Source organism: Melospiza georgiana, chromosome 9 (assembly GCF_028018845.1).
Source record: "Melospiza georgiana isolate bMelGeo1 chromosome 9, bMelGeo1.pri, whole genome shotgun sequence".
In the NCBI taxonomy this organism is placed as follows: Eukaryota; Metazoa; Chordata; class Aves; order Passeriformes; family Passerellidae; genus Melospiza; species Melospiza georgiana.
Window position 1 is genome coordinate 23023702 of NC_080438.1, and position 22698 is coordinate 23046399.

Here is a 22698-nt window from a genome sequence, read left to right on the forward strand (position 1 = left end):
CCATTGCCTGTGGCTCCCTGATGACACTGAGCCACCGTGTCCCCAAGGCTGGCTGTCCCCTGCTTTGCTGCTAACCCTGCATGCAATGAATCAGCTGAGGGTCCCTGGGGGAGACAGGGTAAGTCCTCTGGCACTGTTAAAATAATTCTCAAAAAAAAAAAAAAAAAAAACATAGCTGGCTTAATAAATGTTTGTGTTTCTCCCAGGCACGCTGTCGGTGCTTTGCTGAGCTCACCGGTGTTTCCAGGGAAAGGCTGTGGGGTGGAATGCCCTGGAGCCTCTGGCAGCCCTGCAGGAGGGCAGGTTTAGCCCCAGCCCTGAAACAGGCACAGTCCAAGTGTCTGGGCATCTGTCCCTTCTCACATCAGTGCTAAAAGTCACTTTTCCTGAAGCAGCTGGGTACCAGGGCACATCTGCTGGGAGCAAGGGTGGCTGTATTGATCTCGGCTGGACTATGTGTCAAACAGCACCTTCACCCTTCCTGCCCCGTATTTCCAAGGAAAATCATTTTAGGTGTTTGCCAGCCCTGTTAGCTGTGCTGGAGTCTTTGCTTCCTGTGTTCTGCAGTGGCAGCTTTGGCTCCCATGGCTTCCTCCACCCAGCGTGGGTCTGGGTGTAGAGCAGCGACTTTTCCACCCCAGCTAGACTGGGAGCAGCACAGCTCTGATATCAGCTGGTGGGATTTGCTCCTGGGTGGATCCCTTTAGAACCACTGGAGCCAGTGCTCATACAAACATCAGCTTTTCCAAAGCAAATGCAATCAGCTTACCCAGTCCTGCCATCCCAGGCTCAGCATCCCTTCCAGCTCACGGCCTCGACACCGTGAGCGTTTGCAAGGGGGGAACTGGATGCTGGAGCCAGCAGGACTCAGCAGGATTTCCCCAGTTTCTGCTGGGCTGAGGTAAAAAATAGAATCATGAAGAATACCTTAGACATAAAATGCCCAGCCTACTCCTCCTACAAACCTAGACCCCAGCATTGAATGACCCTGTATTGCTGCAGAACTTCTGCTGGGGCTTCCCTGGTCATGGACTCCTCAGCCTGGCTTACATCAACCCAAGGTGCCCATTGTCACAAAATCTGTGTATCCCTCAAAAATCCCAGCCCTTGGAGCTGGAGGGGTAGATGGGACTTTGTTGTTGTCTCCCTGCTCTGTCTCTGGGCTGCCTGGATGAGGGATCCCAGGCATGTGCAGAGCCAGCTTCCCAAACTTCCCTTGGGGAAACACCTGGGGATCTGGCTGAAAGGTGGGTGCAGCAATGGGGTGCAGAGCACGTGTGGGTAGGAAACAGCCCGCAGCACGGATCCACAGCCTTCCTCCTGGCCTGCCTGGCCCTGACCCTGCTGTGCTGCCCTTGAGCTGCTCTTGGGCTGTTCACTGCTGGTATCAGGTAAGAAAACAAGCAGATAAAGCAGGCGGGATCCCAGCCGTGCCAGAATACACCCACCTCTGTTACAATAAAAACACCAGCCAGCCAATTTTTTTTTCCAGATATACACAGAGATTAGAGTGCCTTAACGAGGCAGTAAAACACTTCAATAGCTCTCCTTGCTTGTTATTAAAATGTCCCCTGGGCTTTCCCTTGCCTGCGTGCAGCTCAGCTCCAAAAGGGCCTGTCCCCAGAGCCATGCAGCCATTTAAGCAATTTCTGTGAGTTCCTGTGGGGAGGAAGCATGAAAATATCCTTTTCTCAGAGGAAAAGGTCCCCATGGTCGGAAGGGAGGTGGCTGAACTCTGTGTCCTTTGCTCTGGTGGCCCCACACCACCCCATGGGCTCTGTGGCACGGGGAGCATCACTGTGGGGTGACCCTGGGAGTGGGTGCAGGGGGTGTGTGGGTGCCAGCACAGCCTGTGGGGCTGGATCACAGTGTCCCCACCCTCCTCTTCCTCGGGGATTGACCTGGTTATCTGTAACCCTTCCTGGGGAGCAGCGCTGTGAGCAGAGCTCTGGTTTTGTGCTGCCTGACCCACTGCAGACAGTGTGGGGCAGGAGAGGCCAATAAATGGGACAGGAAAGGCTGAGTGTAGCCCCCAAGCCCTGCTTTTGGCAGTGGGGATGTTCTGATGGTCTCCTGGGCACGGCTGAAGTGTTGGTGATCCCCAGATCCCCAGGAAGAGCTCCATGATGCCAAAGCTGCCTCCAGTTCAGGACAATTGAGTTCAGTCCACTCCTTTGGGGCATGGTACCCAGGCTGGCCCCATCAGCCAGCTCTCCTCCAGGCAGCACCCCACAGTGCCCAGGGGACACTGGAACCTACTCCAGGAACCCCCAGTCCTGGGTTAAATCAGCAGGATTTAAGAAGAATCCACAAGAACCACAAGAATCCAGTGGAGGATTCTTGTGTCCTGAGTTTCCAGCTGGCTTCCAGCTTTTCCTTCCCCCTGCCCCAGGCTCACAGGTCTCCAAAGAACCTCCTACAGCTTTTGTGCAAAGAGGAGATCGAGAGACATCTCCCTCCCTGTGCCTGTCTTGTGCTGAACCTCGACAGACCCTGGAGAAGCCACACTGCACAGGGGATGCTCTGCCCAGGGAGGCTCAGGCACCAGGTGGGGTCTCCTGGGAGCCCCCTGCCTTCTCCCCACCTTTGGGAACCTCTCCTGAGGTTCCTGGTGTCTGCACTGAGCGAGTGTGAGGCTGCTGAACGGGGTGCAAAGTCAGAGTGTGACCCAGGAAGGAGCTGAGCCTTTGGGAAATGCCTCCCCAGGCTGTTTGCTCCCTGCCAGGGGCTGGCAGCAGGCCAGGCCTTTGCTTTGGAGAATAATCCCCCGGCTTTAGAGCTCCCAGCACTCCTGGGGAGTGAAAAACAAGTGTGGCTGCTCAGGGCCTGCTCAGTGGGTGTGTGGGCATGGCTGGGTGACAAGGGCAGGCTCAGGGCTTCATTCCCTGCCTGTCCCAGCCCAGCTGGGGGCACAGCTGTCCCCTTCCTCCTCTTTGGGTGCTGGGCACCCCCCTGGCCCTCACCATCCCTGGTATTCCACCTTCTTCCCACTTCCATCACCCATTGCTGGGTGAGAATCCCCCTACACCTCCCACGCAGGACATGGATCTGGGGACGTCCTGCTCAGTGCCACCGCAGGGGTGACAACCAAAACACGTGTGTGCCCAGGAGATCAGTGTGCTCCTGGCACCAGCCTCAGTCCCCAGCAGGGAGCAGCAGAAAAATCTGAATTGCTCTGCTGAGAAATTAATCTTCTTTCCCTGTCTTAGCTCAGCCTGACCTAGAAGAACCACCCCCCCCTGCCCTGGGTTGATTTTTTTTTTCCCCTCTGTGGGGTGTTTAAAGGGAAAATACAGCAAATATGTTGCAAAGAAGCTGTGGGAGACAGGGGCCAGACCTCCAGCAGGACAAAGTGGTTTCAGACAGGATTTGCCAGGCTGCCCTCTGCTGAGACCCTCTGAGCTGGGGTGGGTGGGCAGAGAAAATGCCATCTGCCCAAGCAAGGGCAGCAGAACAGAAACAGTGAAAGGTCAAGAGCTGTGCTGGGTTCCTCCTGGCAGGGTGCAGAGTCAGGGGGACTTTTGGCTGGAGAGAAGTAAAAGCAGAGCTGCTGGAGAGAGCAGTGGCAATGGGCACCAAGCAGCTGCAGCGCCCGTGCCCTCCCGTGGTGGCTGTGGTCCTGGGCTGGGGACAGCGACTGGGGCTGGCTGCAAGGACAGCACTGACCACAGGACAGCCACAGGAGGTGAAATGTGCCTCTCCTGCCCCACACCAAACCTGCCACTGCCCCACTTCACATCCCTTTTCCTCAGTCCCTTCATGCCCAGGGATGATGGCTCAAATGCCATCTGTGGCTTCACAGGCACAGGCTGGGTGAGGGAAACCAGGCAGCCCAACGCCAAAATGATCCTGGCAAAGTGCTGAAGCTCACAGCCTGGGGGTTGCATCCAAAGAAAGGCTTCATCTACCTTGAAAGCTCATCAGCTGCCTACCCTCATCAGGGTTAGGGTTAACCCTGCTCCCTCCCTGCCTCAGCTTCCCTTTTGTAAAGTTGGGGAGATAGAAAGGAAAGAACCCCCAGTCTCCTCTTGTGCCTGAGGGCTTTCTTGTGGCTGTGCTGCGGGGTTGGTTCTGTTCCACAAGTCCTGGAGGAGAGCAGGGAGGCCAGGCAGTTGTTCTGGTGCTCATCTGTGTGTCTCTGTATGTGTGTCTGTCTGTCCCTCCGTGTCAGAGTGCAGCACCTGTGGCTGTCCCAAGCCTCCTGAAAAGGGGTCCTGAGTCCAGACCCACCCCCAGCTGGGGTCTGTGCACTGGGAGAGGGGCAGTGCTGGGAGCCAAAGGGTTTTGAGGCAGTTTTTGGGCAGCAGCCCCGTTTGGAGGCTCAGCCCTGTGTCTCGGGGCAGGACGTGCAGGCAGCGTGAGCAGCAGGGATTATGGCTGCTATAAAAAGCAGCAGCAGCATCTCTCCTCTCTGCTCCCTAAGGCGCTTAGGGGAGGAAGGAGGGAATTAAAGAGCAACCTCCTGCACTAAAGAGGTACAGTCAGAATAGCCTGGCACACTCATGAGACCCCCTCCTCCTCAGCATCCCCAGAAATCCTCCCCTGGGCAAAGCAGCCCCTCCATGCTCTTCCTGGGTCCCTGCTGTTGGATCACCAGAAACTTGTCCCCTGCTCAGAGGGCAAGGAGAGGGCTGGGGAGGACAGCTGAGCCTGCAGAGGGGGTCCTGGTGGGCGAGAGGAGCACACAAGGATGCTGTACCATTAGCACACCCCAAACAAAAACGTGGAGGACACTCCTCACTCATTTGCCTGGTCCTGTCCTGCCACCCTGCATCAAAGGTCCTCTGAGGGTGCTGGTGATGCCCTCCAAAATGCAGCCAGCTGCATGGGTGCATGGCTGGACAGAGAGACACTGAGATCTTGGAGGGACGGGGTTGTGGCAGCCCAAAGCCATGCAAAAGGCAAAAAGGCTCCGTGGTGTTGGGACTCTGACAGGCTCACTATCAGCCTCAGAGCTCAGCACTGGTGTGGGCTCTGGTGACATCTTTGGGGACAAAGCAGGGGGAAGACGATGGCAGGGATGCAGGGAAGGGGGATGTGAAAGGAGGTGGTGTGGGGAACAGCTGCCCTCTGTGGTGTTCCCCCATTTCTGGCAGATTCCAGTGGGGTCAGCTCCAAAAGCAGCCCCGGGGTCCCACAGAGCTCGGGTGCCAGCCCTGGCTGTGGCATTGCCCACGTTGGTGTTTCCCCTCGCTGTGGGCACTGCAGCAGCATCCCCCAGTGCTTGGTCATTCCTGGAGATGGGCACAGCCGCAGGACCCCCCTGGCACCCCTGCAAATGGGGAATTCAGAGAGGCTGGGCGGAGGGAGGGCTCGGGGCGCTCCCTGCCAGCCCGGCCCAGCTCCGGCGGCCACAGGAGGGAGCTGGGCTCCTTCCTTCCTTCCTTCGGCTCCTGCTCCGAGGGAGCTGGGCTCCTTCCTTCGCCTGGGCTCCTTCCCTCGGCTCCTGCTCCGAGGGAGCTGGGCTCCTTCCTTCTCCTGGGCTCCTTCCCTCGGCTGGGCTCCTTCCTTCGGCCAGTGCTCCGAGGGAGCTGGGCTCCTTCCTTCTCCTGGGCTCCATCCTTCTCCTGGGCTCCATCCTTCGCCTGGGCTCCTTCCCTCGCCTGGGCTCCTTCCCTCGGCTGGGCTCCATCCTTCTCTTGGGCTCCTTCCTTCTCCTGGGCTCCACCCTTCTCCTGGGATCCTTCCCTCGGCTCCGGCTCCGGGGCAGCCTCCCCAGCCCAGCGTGCGAGCCGCTGCTCGGTGCGGGAGCATCTCCTGGGCTCAACCTGTGGGACCCCGAAGGTCTCCGGAAGGGAGCCAGAGCCCGGCTGGAGTGCAGGGGGCTGCCTCCATGCCCAGGGAAGCCTCCACCTCATTCCCAGCCGCTGATGGGTGATGGGGCTGCGGTGCAGCCGTGGGGGGATCGGTTGTGCCCAGGAGTGGTGTGTCCCCATGGTGAGCGGTGCCACACGGTGTGTCACTGTCCCTCACCTGCGTGACCCCGGTGTCCAGCATGCTGATGCTGAGAGAGCAGGGCAGCAGGAAACCTGTACAGCCTCCCTGCACAGCCTGCTGAACCCCGGGAATCTGGAGCTTCCCGGCTTCCCCAGCCCACAGCCAGCCCTGGTGCTGCAGGGGGTTACTGCAGGGGTGACAGTCACTGGGGGGATCGTGCCCCAGCATCCCCCTTGTGCTGATGGAGCATCCCTGTCCAGCCCCAGGAAGCCTGGCAGGTGCCAGAGCAGCCACGCCACAAACCCAGGATTCAAATAAAACAAAAAAAAAACCCAACAAAACAAACAAACAAACAAACAAACAAACAAACAAACAAAAAACCACAGGGAAAAATGACGGTGGCAAAACAGAGAACACTGTCAGATCGGAAATGGTTAATTACGGGGGGAGGTCTGGGGTACTGTCCTCACTGTCACTTGCTGAAAAGTGACAAAGCCCCAGCCCAGGGTGGGACTGCTGGTAATGGCTCTCATTAAAGCCCTTGGAGCAGGAGTTTGAAACCACGTCCATTTTCCTTGAGCCCTTTCAGAAGGGGAAAATGCTGTTCTGGCCCCTCTGTTTGTGGTGTGCTGGGTACTGCAGGCTGGGAAAAGGCAGGACTTGCATCCCTGAATGCAGAGGCACAAGTCTGGACCACGGCCCCGTCTCAGGACTGCCTCTGTGGCACATCAGCATCACCTTTTTTTTAAGTTCAGGGAAGATGTGGAGAGTAAAGGGATCTTCATAAGAGAGAGGCACAAGGAATGAGCTTGGTCCCTGTGCCTCCACTGTGATATACAGAGAAATTATGGATCCTAATTTAAAACACTTACTGAGGTTTTAAAGAGCTGATCTTAAAACAGCAATGAAGCTCCTTTTCCCACATGGTTTGGGAGCTTGCACCACCAGTGAGGAGCAGGGATCTACAAATGGGGAAGGATGTCTTAGGGCACAGAGAAGGGCAGTTTTGGTTGGTGTGCTCTGGCTGGGAAGAGGAAGGTGTCCAGGGAGAAGTGGGAGGTGTCCCTGCTCCATCACTGCACGTGGGGCTGACCCCAGTACAGAGCCAGCACCCCTTGGGGTGGCAGGAATTCTGGGGGTGATGCAGGAGGTGCTCACACTGGGATGAGGCTGAAGGATGCAGACATACAAGGGCTGTTTTCCCACACAAAGAGTTTGGATTTCATGCAGATGGGTCCCTGTCTTCCTCTCCAGCAACATTTCCTCAGAAAAAGGGGTTGTACCTGGTCCCAACAGGGCTGCTCCCTGCCAGGGGGTGCTGGGCTCAGGCAGAGATGCGGTGGAGGGAATGTGATGGCCCTGGTTTTGTTACAGGCCCAGAGAAATGAGGCTCCCTGGGCAGCTTGGGCTGTCACCCTGCTGTCCCAGAGCCACAGGACACACCTGCTGGACAGGGCTGTGAGCTGGAGCTGCAGAACTGAAGGCAGGAGTGATGGCCCAGGCAGATCACCAATGTACTGGGGGATTTGGGCCCTGCTGGCCTTTCTGTGCCTTTCTGCAGCTCCCAGCTCCCTGCTGAGCCCTGGGCCTGGCCCCAGAAGTGCAGACACCACATTTCTCTGCAGCCTCCTTGTCTCCTTTGCCCTTTTCCCCACCCCATTCCCACACCACGGGACAGCCCCATGCCAAAGGACTGCCCGGCCTCTCTCTGCAGCTCATTCCTCTTGCAAGCTTTGTCTGGTGGCTGTATTTTTGCATTTGCTTTTTCTTTTTTGCTATTCACAGGGAACAAAGAGGGGGTCACAAACCCAAGGGCTACAAGCCTGGGAGAAGGGGTGATGCCACCCACCCCCACAAGGTCCTTAGAGGCTGGTACAACCAGGGGGAGGAGGGCTTTGCTCCAGGGCCGTCTCTGCCCGTCCCATCCTCTCCCCGCCCGGCCCTGCGGGGCGGCTGCTGCCGTGTTCCGCTGCTCCATCCCGCTGCTCCATCCCTCCTGCGCATCCCGCCGCTCCATGCCGATCCCGCTGCTCCATCCCGCCCGGCCCGGGCGTGGCGCCGGTCACGTCTGCTGCGGCAGGTGGCAGGTCTCGCTGATGGCAATGACCACGTCCTGGGGCTGCCGCTCCCGGTGCTGCCGCTGCGGCGCCTCGGGCAGCTCGCTCATCTCGTTGACGCTGTTGCTGATGCAGTTGATGTCGCTCTTGTTGCTGTTGTCATCCGGGTTGGGGCCAAAGATCCAGTCTGGAGGAGGGGAAAAGCACAAAACAAGCCCTTGGTTACCTCCAGCTCTTTGCCCAGAGCTCAAGGCTCTGAAATGGTGTGAAAATTGCTGTCTCCAGCTACACCCTACCTCTAACTGTGTGCTTTCCCCTTGCCCATCCCTGCCCCTGCAGCTCCCTCCACTCCCCTGGTGCTGGGATTTGTGCTCTTCCCAGCTCTGGGCTGGTTTTCAGGCCGATGGTTTCTGGAAGCCCTCCCAGCTTAGGCAGATGAAATCACCCTGTTAATCCCAAAAATGAGAGTGAAGTGCCTCCAAAGTGAAGCGTGCATCTGGGGTCTCCAGCAATCTATTTCCTAAAGTGGGGTTTTGCTGTCAGACAGAGTAAGTGATTAAATAACTATGTTGTCGTCCAAATGGGGTTGGAGACGTGGCTGGGACATGGCTTTTCTGCCTTGAGAGTACATTACAGCCATGCCAGGGCCTCAAACCCTCCATGGCAGTTTTGGGGCTCTGCTTCTTGCACCAGGACCTGGTTCTGAGCTGATCCATGACCCTGGGGGTGACTGATGTCCCTCCAAAACACAGTGTCACTGCTGGACGCCAGCGTGACTGGAACATCCCCTGCAGCACCAGGGATGGCAGCTGAGTGAAAGCAGGCAGTGCTGCTCCCCAAACTGCTGCCTCTAAAGAACTTGACTGCTTGGCCACAGCCCACTGAGATGGGAAGGCACCAGCAATGAGGAAATCAAAGCTGGGGAAACCCAGGTGAGGGAGAGCAGCCCCAAGACCTTGTGGCTGTGGGCAGTGGAGCACCAGCACCCCTCTGCTTTAGGTCTGCTGTCAAAATAAAGCAGAGGTGGCTTCCAGGAGGCAGACAGAAGGACCAGCCTGGTTTTGTTGCTCCTGAGGAACTCTGCTTACTTGCCACTGGATCTCACAGAATACAATTTCTCTCCTTTGTGCTGTGGGGTATTTTCTCTCCCACAGGACATTCCAGTTATGGTTTCCTGAACAGGAACACAGAAATGCCATCCCAGTGAGATGACGTCTTTCTCATGGGCTGTCGAAAAAAGTTTTGCCGCAAAACTAGGACTGAATAATGGCAGATGCCAGGGTGGGATGCCAGGTGTGAAGTGAATGGAAGATCTCATTTCTCAGCTCACCAGTGGTGGCCAGACATTTCTTCAGGTGTGAGCAGAGAGCCAGGAATGACCTGTGGGCCTCTCTGTGCTCAGTGTGTGCACTGCAAATCAGATTTTGAGCTTTTTTTGAGAGACCCAAAACTTCTCTCTCTTGTTTTTTTTTTTTTTTCTTTTAAGAAAAGCCAAAAGTTTTGTTGTTTTTGCTATGCAATATTTGATTTTTTTCCCCATTCTGAAGCTATTTGGCCACAGCATCCCCAAGAGAGCAGAACATGACTTTGAGGGTGATGCTCACGCTCTGGAGCCAGGGTAGGTGACCACCCTGGCAGGGACAGGGAGTGGAGGGGTTGTGCCCCACTGCTAGCATGGTCTGGCTGGCAGAGGCGGCTCTCTCCAAGGAGGGTAGAGCTCTGTGGTGACACTGGGCACTGGCAACATGTCCAGAGAGGGACAGCTTTTCCTTGGTTTTCCTAGTTTCTTTATCTCCATCACTGTGCCAGCAGGGTTTGCTGGCTGTCCAACAGGAAAGGCAGAAGAAGAACAACCACAGCTCCCTCAGCCACCACTGGGCTGGCAGGAGGGACTGGGAAACTCCGCAAAGAAGGGGTCCAAAGGTTTTTGGGGAGCCCCGTGTCTGAGTCCCAGACAGGACATTCAGCTTTCACTTGCATAACCCGCCTGAGGCTGGGCTCCCCATCACAACCCTTCCCCAAGCAAAATCAGCCAAGCCCAGAAGGCTCATTTGGGGCTTTTTTCTTTTATAGCTTTGATTTTGCTTGGCTTTACTGGGTTTGGACTGAAGGCCAAACACTCCACCACCTTCTCTGTGGTCTGGTCCATCCCAGACAGAGCCTCATGGCCCCAGGACCTTGCAGGCTGCTGCAGCCCCCACGCAGAGAGCTGCTTGCCGTGAGGAGAAGCTGAAGGCAGTAACAGGATTGCCTCCTACAAATACTATTACAGTTCTCAGCTCGCCTTCCTTGACGTCAGCCGTAAAACTCCAGTGGGAGCAGCAGGGAGGAAGGGGAATAATCTCTAGAAAAAGGGGTGATGGGTCCTCAAATATCCCGGGAGCTGCTGGAGAAGGACTGCCGTGTGCAATGAGGAGCAAAGAGCGTTGCATGCCTGTGAGCAGGGGTGAGTGGCATCTGGTGGCCAGATGATGGACCCCTGGTGACATTTGTGGGCACAAGGAGAAGCAAGAGCTGGATGAGACACTGTGGTAAAGGCAGAGAAATGCAGGGGATGGGTGTGTTGGGAGAGCACCAAGGGCACCAGCAAAAGCCATTGGCACGGGAGAAGTGACACAGTGCATTGTCACCAAAGGGGATGTGGCTGTGTGGGGCTGCCACAGTCCAGCTCCTGGGTGAGAGCAGGCTGGATTGTGAGTGCTAATCCGAACCACTGCTTCCCTGGGAATTATTTCTGGAGCCTGCTGGATCTAATTACCCAGTAATCTGCAGGAAGATGTAATTAGGCTGTCATTAGAGGGTATTTACTGAGATGCCTTTATGATTTGACTGTGTAAGTAAGGAGTGAAGTAATTACACAATTACATGTTATTTGTGGCCATTTATGGCCTGTAACTTCAGCGTGTTGCCATGTGTGGAAGAGGGGAGCGAGGCCCCGTGGAGCTGGCAGAGGATCTCCTGCCAGCAGGACCCTGGAGAAACAACCATAAAAATGTCAGCGCCCTCGTGTCCCCTGCCAGGCATGCCAATTCCATCCCAGCCAGGCTCCATCCTCCCCAGCAGCTCCCTCTGGCTCCTCTCAGTGTGAGGGGGAGGAACCAAGCTCTCCTGGGGTCACCCATGGCGTGTCTGGGGAGGCATGAGGGAGGAGAGAGAGGAGACCTGCACATCTTTGGCGTCAATGGGATTAAACCTCGCTCTGATGCGGAAGGAACTTTGCAGGGGATGGGAAGGACAGCCTCATGTTATGTGCCAACACAGGCTGGAAATCTTGGATAATGAACCCTGCACAGGGGTGTAACTGGGTAATGGGGGTAGCCAAGGGCTGGGAGCCCAGGGGTGGTGGTGGTGACTGACCAAAGGAACCTGCAGCCCTCGGCACCATGTCAGGTATTTATCTCTCCATCCCTTACAGCTGGCAGGGGGATGCATGAGCCACAAAAAATATATACACAGAGGAAAACAAAATCCTCTTTTGGGTCTAAGTCCACATATGAGTTCACACAATCTCCAGCCAGCAGGTGAGCAAAGTTAGGCTGAACCTAATGACACCTAATGGATCTGGGACAGCTACAGGCAGAGCTGGGGTGAGGAGGGATCCCACAGTGTGCTCCTGGGGCAGTGGCACATCCACACCCAGGACAGTCACACTTTGGAGATAAGAAGTATTGCCTGTCCCTACCCAGCCACTGGAAGGAGCTCATAACACATGCCGCAAAATCCAGGGCATGCCCACGGGTGTGTGTGTGAATGTCTTGGATAAAAGAGAGGAACAAAGTGACTTTCTCAGCCAGGCTGAGGAGCAGCATCTAACCCAGAGACACCTCTTCCTGCTGGTCAGGTGCTGCTGAGGATCAGTGGGCCTGCTGGGGTCTGCAGAGCCAGTGGAGAGGTGGGGTGAGATCGATATGGAGTGATTGATCCAAAGCAGCTGGAGAGAGGAGATAGAGCAGACTGGGCACATCAGCAGCTGTGGAATAGCAATTCTGTTATTATTATTACTATTATTATTATCCCCAAGTAGCAGAGTGATGTGGCACAAAATGCCCCTGCACCTGCCTGTCTCTGAGTCTTTGACAGCACCCCTGGAGGCAGGACCCCGGGGATATGCTGTATTTTTGGGGACACAAAAACACTGGGGATGCCCAGATGTCACAGCATGCCCTTCGTATGAGCAGCTGGTCCTTGCCCAGAAAGCCCTGGCAGGGCAGGCAGCAGAGCAGCCTCCTGCTGTCTGGGTGCAGAGGGGCTCAGGGTTGCTGTGTGCCCAGTGTCACCCCAAGGGGGTGGCACAGTCCGCTGCATTCACTGGTGGCAGGGTGGGATGTCTGTGAGGCATTTCAGCTGCTGAAAAAGAGACATCCCAGGCAGAAGAGCAGAAGGGGGTGGGAGAAAGGGCTGAAATTTAAATGCAGCCTGGTGAGTGAGACATTCACAGTCCCTGTAGAGATGGAAACAGGAAAGGAAGGGGCGACATGTTCGATGAACAATCAAACTCGTGCTCTAGTTTTGCTTTAAATGGAGCTGGGTGTGAAAGCAGCTGCTAAAAAAGCTCTTTTCCCATCAGCAGGAGCAGAAGCACCTCTTTCTTTGAAACAAGTCCTGACCCAGCAATCACATTGCTCTGCAGCAAGGCAGGGCCAGCTCTGGCCGGAGCATTCCCAATGGAGATGAGTTCAAGGGTATCCCTCGTGTCTCTGACATGATGCAGCAGTCACAGCTGGATGTTGTAGCTGTCTCATTTGCTGGACAGATTCTACTTATCCATTAGCAAAATCAACAGATAACTCCCAGGTTTGTTCTGATGGAAAATCTGTGTCTGCCCCTGGCAACAGTAATTTGTTAGAAACCCCCCTTTTCCCCTCACTTCTTTCTAAATGAAGATTCACTTATTTCTAAATGAATTTGATGTTAGGGTTTGTTCTTCCTGCCCTGCTTTGCAGAAATTTCTCAGCTTTGCTGTGCTGGCTGAGTCAAAATTGTCCTGCACCCCAAACAGCATGGGGAGCACTCTGCTTTGCTGATGGACAGGTAAGGACACTGCTCCTCTGCAGAGCTGTCACCAGCAGGAGGCACCTGGTGGGAGAAGGGGTGACGTGGAAAAGGCACTCAATTAATTATTATACTCTCTTAAAAACAGCTTCTCTGCACACACCAGAGCAACCCTGGACCAAGCCTGCATTTGATGCCAGTCCCACCCATCAGGCAGCATTGCAGCTCCAGAGAATGGGTCTCTGAGAGGTGGTGGCACAGGTGGGGTAGGTGGGAGGCAGGCATGGTCCTGGGGGTGGATATTTGCTGTCCATGTCTTCCAGAGGCAGAGTGAAGGTGACTAGAGAGTGAGGAGCCCTGCTGGGTCTCAGCTCAAGGGAGAGCAGTGCCTGCAGGGCAGCAAACACAGCCCATCCCTGGACCTGACACAGCCCATCCCTGCACCACATGATGGCAGGAATGGGAAGGCTGCCCTGGGATGCTGCATCCCTGAGGCCTTGGTCAATGCCTGGCAGTGTGTGCTGGAAGCCATTCCTCTCCTCCAGCTCTGAGCTCCAAAGGTTTGGCCTCAAATGCAGCTGTCCTGGAGTGGGCCCCCTTTGCAGACCACTGTTGGCTCCTTGTCCAGCCCCAGCCTGTGAGGAGAGTGGTGAATTATCCTACAGCAGCCACTGCTTCCCCAAACAACACCTCAGGAACTCCTGATGCACCCCCATGCACCAGAAGGGAAACAGGCAGGGGATCACTGTGAGAGGTGGGTTAGAACCAAGATAGAAAAGCAGAAGGGAACCTGACGTGGTTACTTCCCACAACTTTGGCAGGCAAAGGAATTATCCTCAAAACAGAGCTGGAAAAGAAGAGGTATAAGTCCTCTCTGATGGACCTAAGATGCTGTCTGCAATCCCTGCCTGGGCTGAATTATCCTCAGAGCCCTGTGGTTCTGTGTGGAGCAATTAAAGTGGATCCCATGTCCCCGCAGGATCACCCAACAGCTATTTTCAGCAATGCCACATTCATGCACAGCTTCTTTGTTCAAGGAGACCGTTTCCTAAAGAAGCCTGAAATGTGCTGGTTGGAGATAAGGCTGAAAAACAAAAATAAGGCTGGTGGGTCAAAAGGGCAAAGAAAAGAAAGACCCTGCTCCAAGGATGGTGTAGCAGCACCAAAGCCATCGACCAGCACAGTCCTGCCAGCGCCAATGAACATGCTGGGCATCTGCCCCGGGCCCATTTCCGAGGGAAAAGTTCCCTCCAAGGCCTGTCTGGAGATGAGCAGCCCGGAGGAGCCTCGGCTGAAGCGGGGGACAGCAGCCAAGGTCTCCTGCCAGGCGCGGCTCCCACGCAGCCCAGCAGAGCCTTCCTTCCCGTGCGGGAGATGATGCTGTCCCCTTTCCCGGCCACCGCACGCGTGCAGTCTCCATGGCAACACCTTTGTTTCCAGTCAAACTTTTTATTTTTCCCCCCCTTTTTCCTCCTTTTTTTTTTTTTTTTTTCTTTTTAATTTTAAATAGGAGCGATATTCAGCGAGCTGCCGGGGCCGGAGGAGGGAGGGCGGGCAGATTCCCGGGATTGCAGTAATTAGGCGCCTCGTACGGCGGTGACAGCCTTGTCATTTGCCAAGCCCGCTCCTCGCCGCAGCGCCGGCTCTGGCAGCTCTCCAGCGCTTCAGAGTTAAGCAGCTTTCCAAACGCTTCGACCCAATTTGCCTCGACTGCTGGTGGGGCCTGAGCCTGCTCACGCAGGAGCCTTCCTCCCACCCTGCTCGGGGAGATCACGTCCAACCCCACACAGAGACATCGGATGAGTTTTGGGAAAGCCAAACGTGAGACTGGAGAGAAATGAAGGTGTTTGGGGCTCTCCAGGAAGAGCTGAACAGGGGCTCTTTCAGAGCCCTCTTATCCACATCCAGGTGCTCTGCCTTCCTGCTCCCCAACAATGCATCTTTCCTCCTTCTCCTATGCAGCTCCCATTTTCCACTCCTCCCCAGCCTGCTGGGTGTCACAGCAGTGCTCATGCCCCCCTGGGGATGCCTGGGCAAGCTCTAATTGATTTTTTAAGAAGCATCTGCAAATACCCGTTCAGATTTCGCAGGGAGAAAACCTTGGCAGCGTCCCAAGAACCCCTTCACCATCCAAAACTGAGCCCAGCCCCTGCTTCTCATTGCTCCTGTGGGAGCAGGGGCCTGGCTGATGCTTTGACTCCCCAAGCCGTGTCCCACAAGCTGGTATTGAGGAGTCACAATCATCCCCGCTGCCTCCCAGAGCCTGTTTAAAGCAGCGATTAACTATTGCCACTTTAATCTCCCTGAAACAGGCTCCAGCCCTTTGGCATCTTATTTCCATCTCTCCCTGTGTATTTCTGAACATGATTAGTGCAGAAATGCTGATAGCAGAGGCTGGAGCTGCTGCTGAGTATATCAATCCAGGCATTGTGTTAAGGCAGCTAATAGAGCAGATTCTTATTTACTGTCCCTTGGTCTCTCTGTCCAGTCCCTAGAGTAATTTTATGCAAATTCATTCAAATGAAACCCCTTCTCTTTAAAAGCTGTTCCTTGGCAGTGTTAACAAACATGGTCTCATCTGCTCTCCTCCGAGGACTGGCTCATTTTAAGTGTAAAAACTGTGGGAAGATGGGCCTGGAGTGCTAACTAGGATGAGCTGGAGGCAGCCTTCAGCTCTGAGGGGTGCTGCTGGAGTTTGGGAAGTGCCTTCTCCTCTCTGCCTGGAGGAGGAAGAAGCTCACATATGGATTTCTGACCTTAACTTGGAGAGATATTACCTCACCCCGGGGCAGGGAGGATGCTTTGCCCTGGGAAAAGGCTTCTTCCAAAGTGTCAGGAAGTGGGCAGACCCCAGTGCTGTCCCCATGCTTGGTGCTGTGAAAGGCTGTGGCAGTCCCTTTGCAAAGGGCTTTGCAAGAGAAGGCCACCCTGCTGACCTCATCCCACGCAGAGGCTCAAGCTAAAGGTCAGCAGGGAACACTGGTGCCGAGCTGGAAGCAGCACAGCTGGGCCCAGGTGTCCCTGACTGCAGCTGCAGCCCCTGCAGGGACAGGGCATTTCTGTGGATTCTGCCCTGCTCTGCAGCACCCACCCAAGGGGTGCTTTGAGCACCCAAATCTCTGCTCTCCTGCATCAGGGGCCACAGCAATGGGGACAGGGGTGTCTGCTCTGTGGGGACACTGGGACTGGGCTGCCCCTGCCTCGGGGGAGTTTCCAACCTGGCTGGCCTGGTCCTTTGACCTTCTTGGGGCAGGAGTGGGGATATTTTTAGGTGCTGTCCCCACTGCCTACCTTTGTGGGGAAGGCAGCACGAAATCAGATGAGCACAGCCCCAGCAAGCTGCTGATTAAGGGTTAAATTTAACACTTTAAGACAATATATCCGTTTTCTTCCATCTGGAGCGAAGGAAAACTCCTCAGCAGCAGCTCCCTGCAGTTTTCTAGGCTCAGCCTCATGTGAGACCCCAAGTACTGCTCCTGCCAGGAGGTTTGACCTTTCTTGTCACAAACAACCCCCCTCTAAATCCCTGTGTCCTGGACCTGCTGGCCCTTGCCTGGTCATGACCGTCTGCCCAAAGGGCTTGGCTTGCCCTCCCCTCAGCAGGGCAGGGGTGCTGCCCACCCCCAGGCACTGACTGGAGTTTTGGCTGCTCTGTGTCTCCTGTGTCCCAGGAGCAGGGAGATAAAGGGGAATCATGAATGAACACGTGGATTTTGTTCCAGATGAGTGTGATCTCCCTCCCCCTGCAGAGATGGAGCCTGCTGGGTTTCAACCCTGACTGGGGGTCAGGCTCAGAGCAAGGCTGTGCAAAGGGATTTCAGCCTCTGTTTCCCTGTGCAGGGCATTGTTCCCAGAGCTTTTGGGGATTGTGCACATCTGCAGGAGCCAGGAACTCAAATCCCTCTGGGGATCCCTTCTGGATCCCTATCCAAACTGGAAAACTGTAATTGAAGCAGGGCCCTGACCCTCAGAAGGACACAATGGCTGTCAGGGTGTAGGGGCCAAAAGTACCAGAGGTTCAGGTGGGAATTGGGCACATTTGCATTTCCCAGCACGACCAGCCTTACAAATTATGGGGAAAAGAGCAAGAGTATCATTGAAGGCTGACCACAGCAGCCAGCAGTGTTTGTGCTCTCAGCCCTGATGGAAAGGGACAGCATTCATCAGCAACTGGATGAAACCAAAGAGGAGGAAGGCAAATCTCAAAAAAATGTACCCTCTTTGGGCTGTCATTGCGTGGATTTGTTGCAGGTCTGTGATGACTGTTCTAAGGCAACCAGGCTGCTGAGCTGTGTTTCCTAGGAGTTTATAGACTCACTGGTGTCTAATAAGGGGTTAAGCTCATATGGCAGATTTTCTTTCACTATGCACTAGTGGGTTGTTATCCTGTGCTCAGGTAGCTGTTGCCATGAAACTTTTCATGTTGGAGACCTCTAATTCAAGCTCAGTTGAAACAGGCCAAGGGATTTTACAGACATTTGGCAACCCAGACTCACGGACACACATTTATGCACACGTACACAGGCACAAGATCTGCTCCTTGAGGAAGGGGGCTAAACCCAAGGATTTTCTCTGGGAATATGGTCAACACAGAACTCAGTTTGGAGAACCCAGCACATTAAATAAACGAACACTCTTGCAAATGTGAAAGGGTCAAAGCTTGGTCTAAAACCCGCCCAAATCAAAGGAGACACGCAAGGCAGCACGTCCAGCCTCGGCACCTGGCTCTTTTTGGCCACAAGCACACAATGCATGAAGCCCACACTCACCTACAAAGTCGTAGATGAGGTCCTTGATGAGATGCCCGACGATGGCGTACGCCACTGCCACCACCACCAGGGCTGCCATGAGGAGGTAGAGGACAGCCTTGGGCAGAGGAATGGCATCTCGAGGAGGGGGTTTGTACTCCTTGTAGAGCTGGTCATTGTCCGAGTATGAGTACTGGAACAAGTGGTCCAGGCCAGCTGTGAAGTTGCTGGAGTTCATGGACTGGCTATTGGACAGGTAGTTGTCCTGCTCGGGGTCCTGGAGGACACTCACCACCGAGCTGGTGGTGGCTTCCACTTGCTGTACCAAGTTCAGAGTCTTGTTAACGCTGGGGAGGATTTGGGAAAGGAAAGTGCTCCAATCTTTGATGGCACTGATGTTGCAAATAATCATAATTGCAATGAGGAAAGAGGTCTCCAAGCTCAAGAGACTTAAAAGGGAGAGAAAGAGGTGAGAATTGCTGTGCTTACACCAAACCATGTACTGCAAAGCGGGCAGAGAAGGTCTGGATGGGGTACGTTTCTCATTTGCGAATTCTTACATGATCCGGTAGGGATGCATCTGTGGTCCCTCGCCTCACTCCTGGAAATGCCCGCAGAAAACCCCTATGGGCATGAAGTTCCTTAGGAAAAAGTAGGTGCTGGAATGATTTTGACCGATATCATTTTTGTTCCTCAGCCGCCTGTCCCTTACGCTACTCACCGATGAACACCGGAGAGACAGGATCCTGTAGATATTTTCAGTCATCTGGAAAAGAAAGATAAATTGCCCTTCTCCAGCTTTATTTTTTTTTTTTGTTTGTTTCAGAGGCGATGGTCCTTGTTGAGACAGAAACCCCCGCTGCCTCTGCCCCAGGCTCGGTCAGGCTCCCGGTGCGCGGTGCGGTGCTGGCTCTCCCGTTGGCAGAGGGGACAAACGCTCAGACCCCACAAAGTTCGGCTGCTCCGCTGTGCGACGGGGCCGGCGGCGCGCAGCTCCGGCCCATTCCAGCCTGGCTTTCGGCAACTTCTTCTACCGGCATCTCCCGATCGATTCCTTTAAAAACACAACCAAGTCAGAGACAACGAGCACGCCGGCAGAGAGCCCAGCACCCGCTCCAGAAGCGGCCGGTCTCGGGTTTTACCTTAAAGACTTTTCCAAGCGAGCAGATCCTCTCTCCTGATGCTCCAGCTGGTTTCATTGCGGGCTGGGTCCCTGCGGAGCTCCCCGCACGCAGCCGCCGATCCGATGCGATGCGATCCGCTCCGCTGCCGTGTGCCGTGTGTGTGTGTGTGACACTCCTCCCGTCCTCTTCCCTGCTGTCCCTTCACCTGCCGGCTCTCCCCATCCTCCTCAGCCCCGGCTGCGAGGGGGATTAGCTGCCGGGAGCTTGGCTCCGAAACTCCTGAGCGTGCTGGAAGCAGGCTGGCAGCGTGGGCTCAGCCTCCGCCGCCGCTCCCCGGGGAGTTAATCCTTGCGGGGACAAAAGATGAGCTCTGATCCGTCTGCGGGGTGTTGGCGGGGAGGTGCAGGGGAAGCTGGGGAGCGCTGCCGTGGGTAGCCCAGGTCCAGCCGCCCGCGGGCGCTGAGCTCAGCCTTTGTCTGGGAGCGGAGCCGGCGGCAGGCGGGAATCACAGGGCGGGCGCTGCCGGCAGCGGGGCGGACATCATCCATCCCACCGCCGGCATCCCGCAGGAGTGATGCTGCCCGCGGCCCCGCTCCCGCGGCCCCGCAAAGTTTGGGCATCGGAGGGAGGACAGCTTTGCAGAAAGCACGGAGGGCTTGAGGCTGAGCTCCCGCACCGCGTCCCCTCCCTGCTAAGCTGTTTGTGCCAACTGGTAAGAGCCAGCCGCCTTGGTCACCTTGATAATGGTCTTAAACTGGTTCGTGTTCCCTACACATACAGCTCATCTGCCTTAGCGTAGTGGTGGGATCTGTGCGATCACTGAGTTGCTGGCTTGGTTTAAAGGCAGTGGGACATATTTAAAGAGGAGGAAATCCTAGAGAGGGGGAAATTGTTTTTCTATATTTGGGGGTGAAAATAAATCACAGCCCCCCCTTTCTTTCTTTTTTTTTGTTTCTTTCTTTTTTTAATTTTTTTTGTGTGCTGCTTCCCCATATAAGAAATAGCTGTCACGAGGGCAAGAAAATCACCACAATAAGCCTGAAAGCAGCCAAATGGAGCTTCTTAGAAACAACACCAAAAGATTAACTTTGTGTGTGTGTGTTTATGTTACCAGCCAGCAGCAATCCTGCCAGCTGCCTGGGGGTTGGAAGAGTATAGAATAAAATGGCAACATCTCTTGTGCAATAATATCACCAGGGTTTGGGTTGGTGATGGACAGATTGTACCAGCCCAGGAGCAAAGAAAATGTTGAGGAAAAAGCTTTTCTGCCCTCCCTGGAATGTGCATGGACTGTGTCACAGTCATTTCTGGTGCCCAGGACCATTGAACAACATCCTAAAATTTCTTCTCACAAGTGATAGAGCTGTGACTGGTTACAGAAGAATATCTGGGCAGCTGCATGGATACATATCCTGCAAAGGGATAGGTCCTGCTGTCTCCCTGCCCCAGCATCTTGATGTCCAGAGTTGGAGCTGCTACTCCCCCTCCAGAGCATGAAGCTGCAGAGATGCTTTGAGGGCCAGGGCAGGAGTCAGGAGCTAAGGGCAAATGGCTCCTCTGTCAGATTCTCCACACCAGATTTTATCTTTCCAAGATGGAAAATATGGCAATACTATTGTTTTTATAAAAAATTTTCAATGTGAAGTGAATTTTGAGCTCTGTGCAAGGGTGGCACAGTGCAGTCTGGCTTTGCTCTGCTCATCCTTTGCCTGGGGTTCTTAGGAGAGAACAACCCCCAGGGCATGGCCACTGGTCGTTGGGGACCGAAGCTGCTCCAAAGCTGTCCTTTCACCACAGCTGTTTGGTGCTGGCAGTTGCCATGGCACCAGTGCATCAAGCAGAGGGAACAGGAGAGCACCTGGTCCAGCTGACCCACCCCTGTGCCTGGCTTCAGCTGGGACTGTCCCAGGCAGGCTCCCACCATGCTGTACCCCTGTGTTCCCAGGAGGGGATGGAGCTGAGTGATTGGAGGCAGAGGGTTTGCAAAGGTGTGGGTACCTGGGGAGATTAATCAGAGCTGGGGGCAACAGGGGCAGCTCTCTGTGTGCCTGGGGACAGCTGGTGACAGCAGCCCAGACCTTGCCCCAGTGGGACACAGAGCAATCCCCCTCAGTTTCCTAGAGCTCCACTGAGTACTTGTGGGAAGAGGCTGGAAAAGCACTTGGGGAAGCTCTGAGTTCTGCTGCAGACACTGACTCCATTAAAGGGGCTTAGGGCACTACCACAAAAACACTCCCCCACCATTTGTATTTCTCTGCAGCGGAAATCAAGTTGGCTCCTTTCATTTTCATTAACACCCTTATCAATTCAAAGTGACTAAATAGATGCTTAACTGTTCATTATACACTCTCTGCATCTCCGCTCTGAAAGGGAGCCTTTATTTCCACAGTTATGGTTTCCAGCCCATTACAGAGGGAGAGAGCATGGAGAGATACACAAGTGTGGATTTTAATAACCTTATATTTCAATCTCTCTATTATTAAAAAAAATGTTTGCATTTACTGTGATGGGGGGAAGATTAAAAGGATTGCCATGGATTCCACTTAGGGAACATTGCTAATGATTTCAATAAATCACTTTAAATAAAAATCACAATCTCCACAATTCCACCCAAATGCCATTTGGCAGAGGGGTTGATTATGGAAACAAAATGAATTTTGGAATTAGCTGCTTGTCCTAATGCAATTGGACAAATTAAATTTAGGGATACACACATATCCAACGACACACATATCTCATGCAGAAGAGCTGTGTTTTGGCCCCTGGGAAAAAGAACAAATAATGTTTTAGTGGGTTAAGACAGATCTTGTCCCTCATGATGGATGTCAAGTGTTTGTTACAGCTATTTCCTTAGTATTTTTATTTTATGGCTTACCCTCTGTGAAGCTACAAAGCGATGGTGTTTTATTTCCACCAAGGCAGGATCCAACTGACCACTGGGACTCGACTTTGGTAATGGCTGTGTCCATGCAGAGCTGAAAAACCACTCTGACACATCCCTAGCAATGCCCAGAGCAGGCAGTCTGGACTCCTGTCTGTGACTGGGACCAGACCCCAGGATGTCTACAGAGGGTGAAGCCCAGGTTCTGCACCAGATGTGGAGATCTGATGCTGCTCCCAGCTCCACTGCTGGCTGCGTGTCCTCCGTTGTGACACGTGAGGGACCAGCAGGCCACAGGCTGTGGATGTGGCAGCACCTGTCAGGTGCAAACAGAGCTGTAGGGGTGGAGAGCAGAGCTGGAGTTTATTGCTGTGCACTGTGCCGTGGCTTGGGAGGGCTTTGTGTCTCTCCCTGGCTCACAGCTATGCAGAAGTTGGCCCAAAATGTAGTCAGAATGTGCAGCTCCAGCAGCAACACCTCCATCTGTACTTTTGAGTGAGACATTGTCTGCCCAAGGGTTGTTTTTACAGCCTGAAGGGTTTTTAGTGTCCCTTTTCTGTGCTGCTGATGACTCCAAACCCTGATCCCCACCAGAGAAACCTCTGCACCTGGCCAGAAGAACAGGCATAACGATTTACACCCTCATATGGCACAGGTAAAACACATCACAGGACTCCCTGAAACCACTCAAATTTTAGCTGTGCAGGGGGACATTCCTATCCAGATGCTGGCTCGTGGGGGCTGCACAGCTCCTGCTCCAGTCCCTGCAGCCTTCCCCTGGAGGAGGCACAGTGACCTTCATTCATCCCTGCATGGGCCAGATGCTCTTCCCTGCCTCCCTGCCTGGCTGTGCTCGGCTGCCGCGCTGCACCCGGAGCTGCGACTTCGTCTCTAAGCAAATTCCAGACCTGCACCAAAGTTTTGACAGCAACCTTCCAGCATGACAAGAAGTTGTGAAA

The 22698-nt window shown here is 54.5% G+C and overlaps 1 protein-coding gene across 1 annotated transcript; it reads right to left on the bottom strand.

The window, feature by feature from the left end:
- Window positions 1–7652: 7652 nt before the first annotated feature.
- On the bottom strand, window positions 7653–19571 carry LOC131086903 (uncharacterized). The gene is made up of 3 exons (XM_058030176.1): window positions 18877–19571; window positions 17756–18788; window positions 7653–8181 (listed from the first exon to the last, which is right to left on the bottom strand). Exons 2-3 carry the CDS (start codon window positions 18231–18233, stop codon window positions 8000–8002), a joined length of 660 nt encoding a protein of 219 aa, XP_057886159.1. The 5' UTR covers window positions 18234–18788; window positions 18877–19571; the 3' UTR covers window positions 7653–7999.
- Between the last annotated feature and the right edge of the window lie 3127 nt (window positions 19572–22698).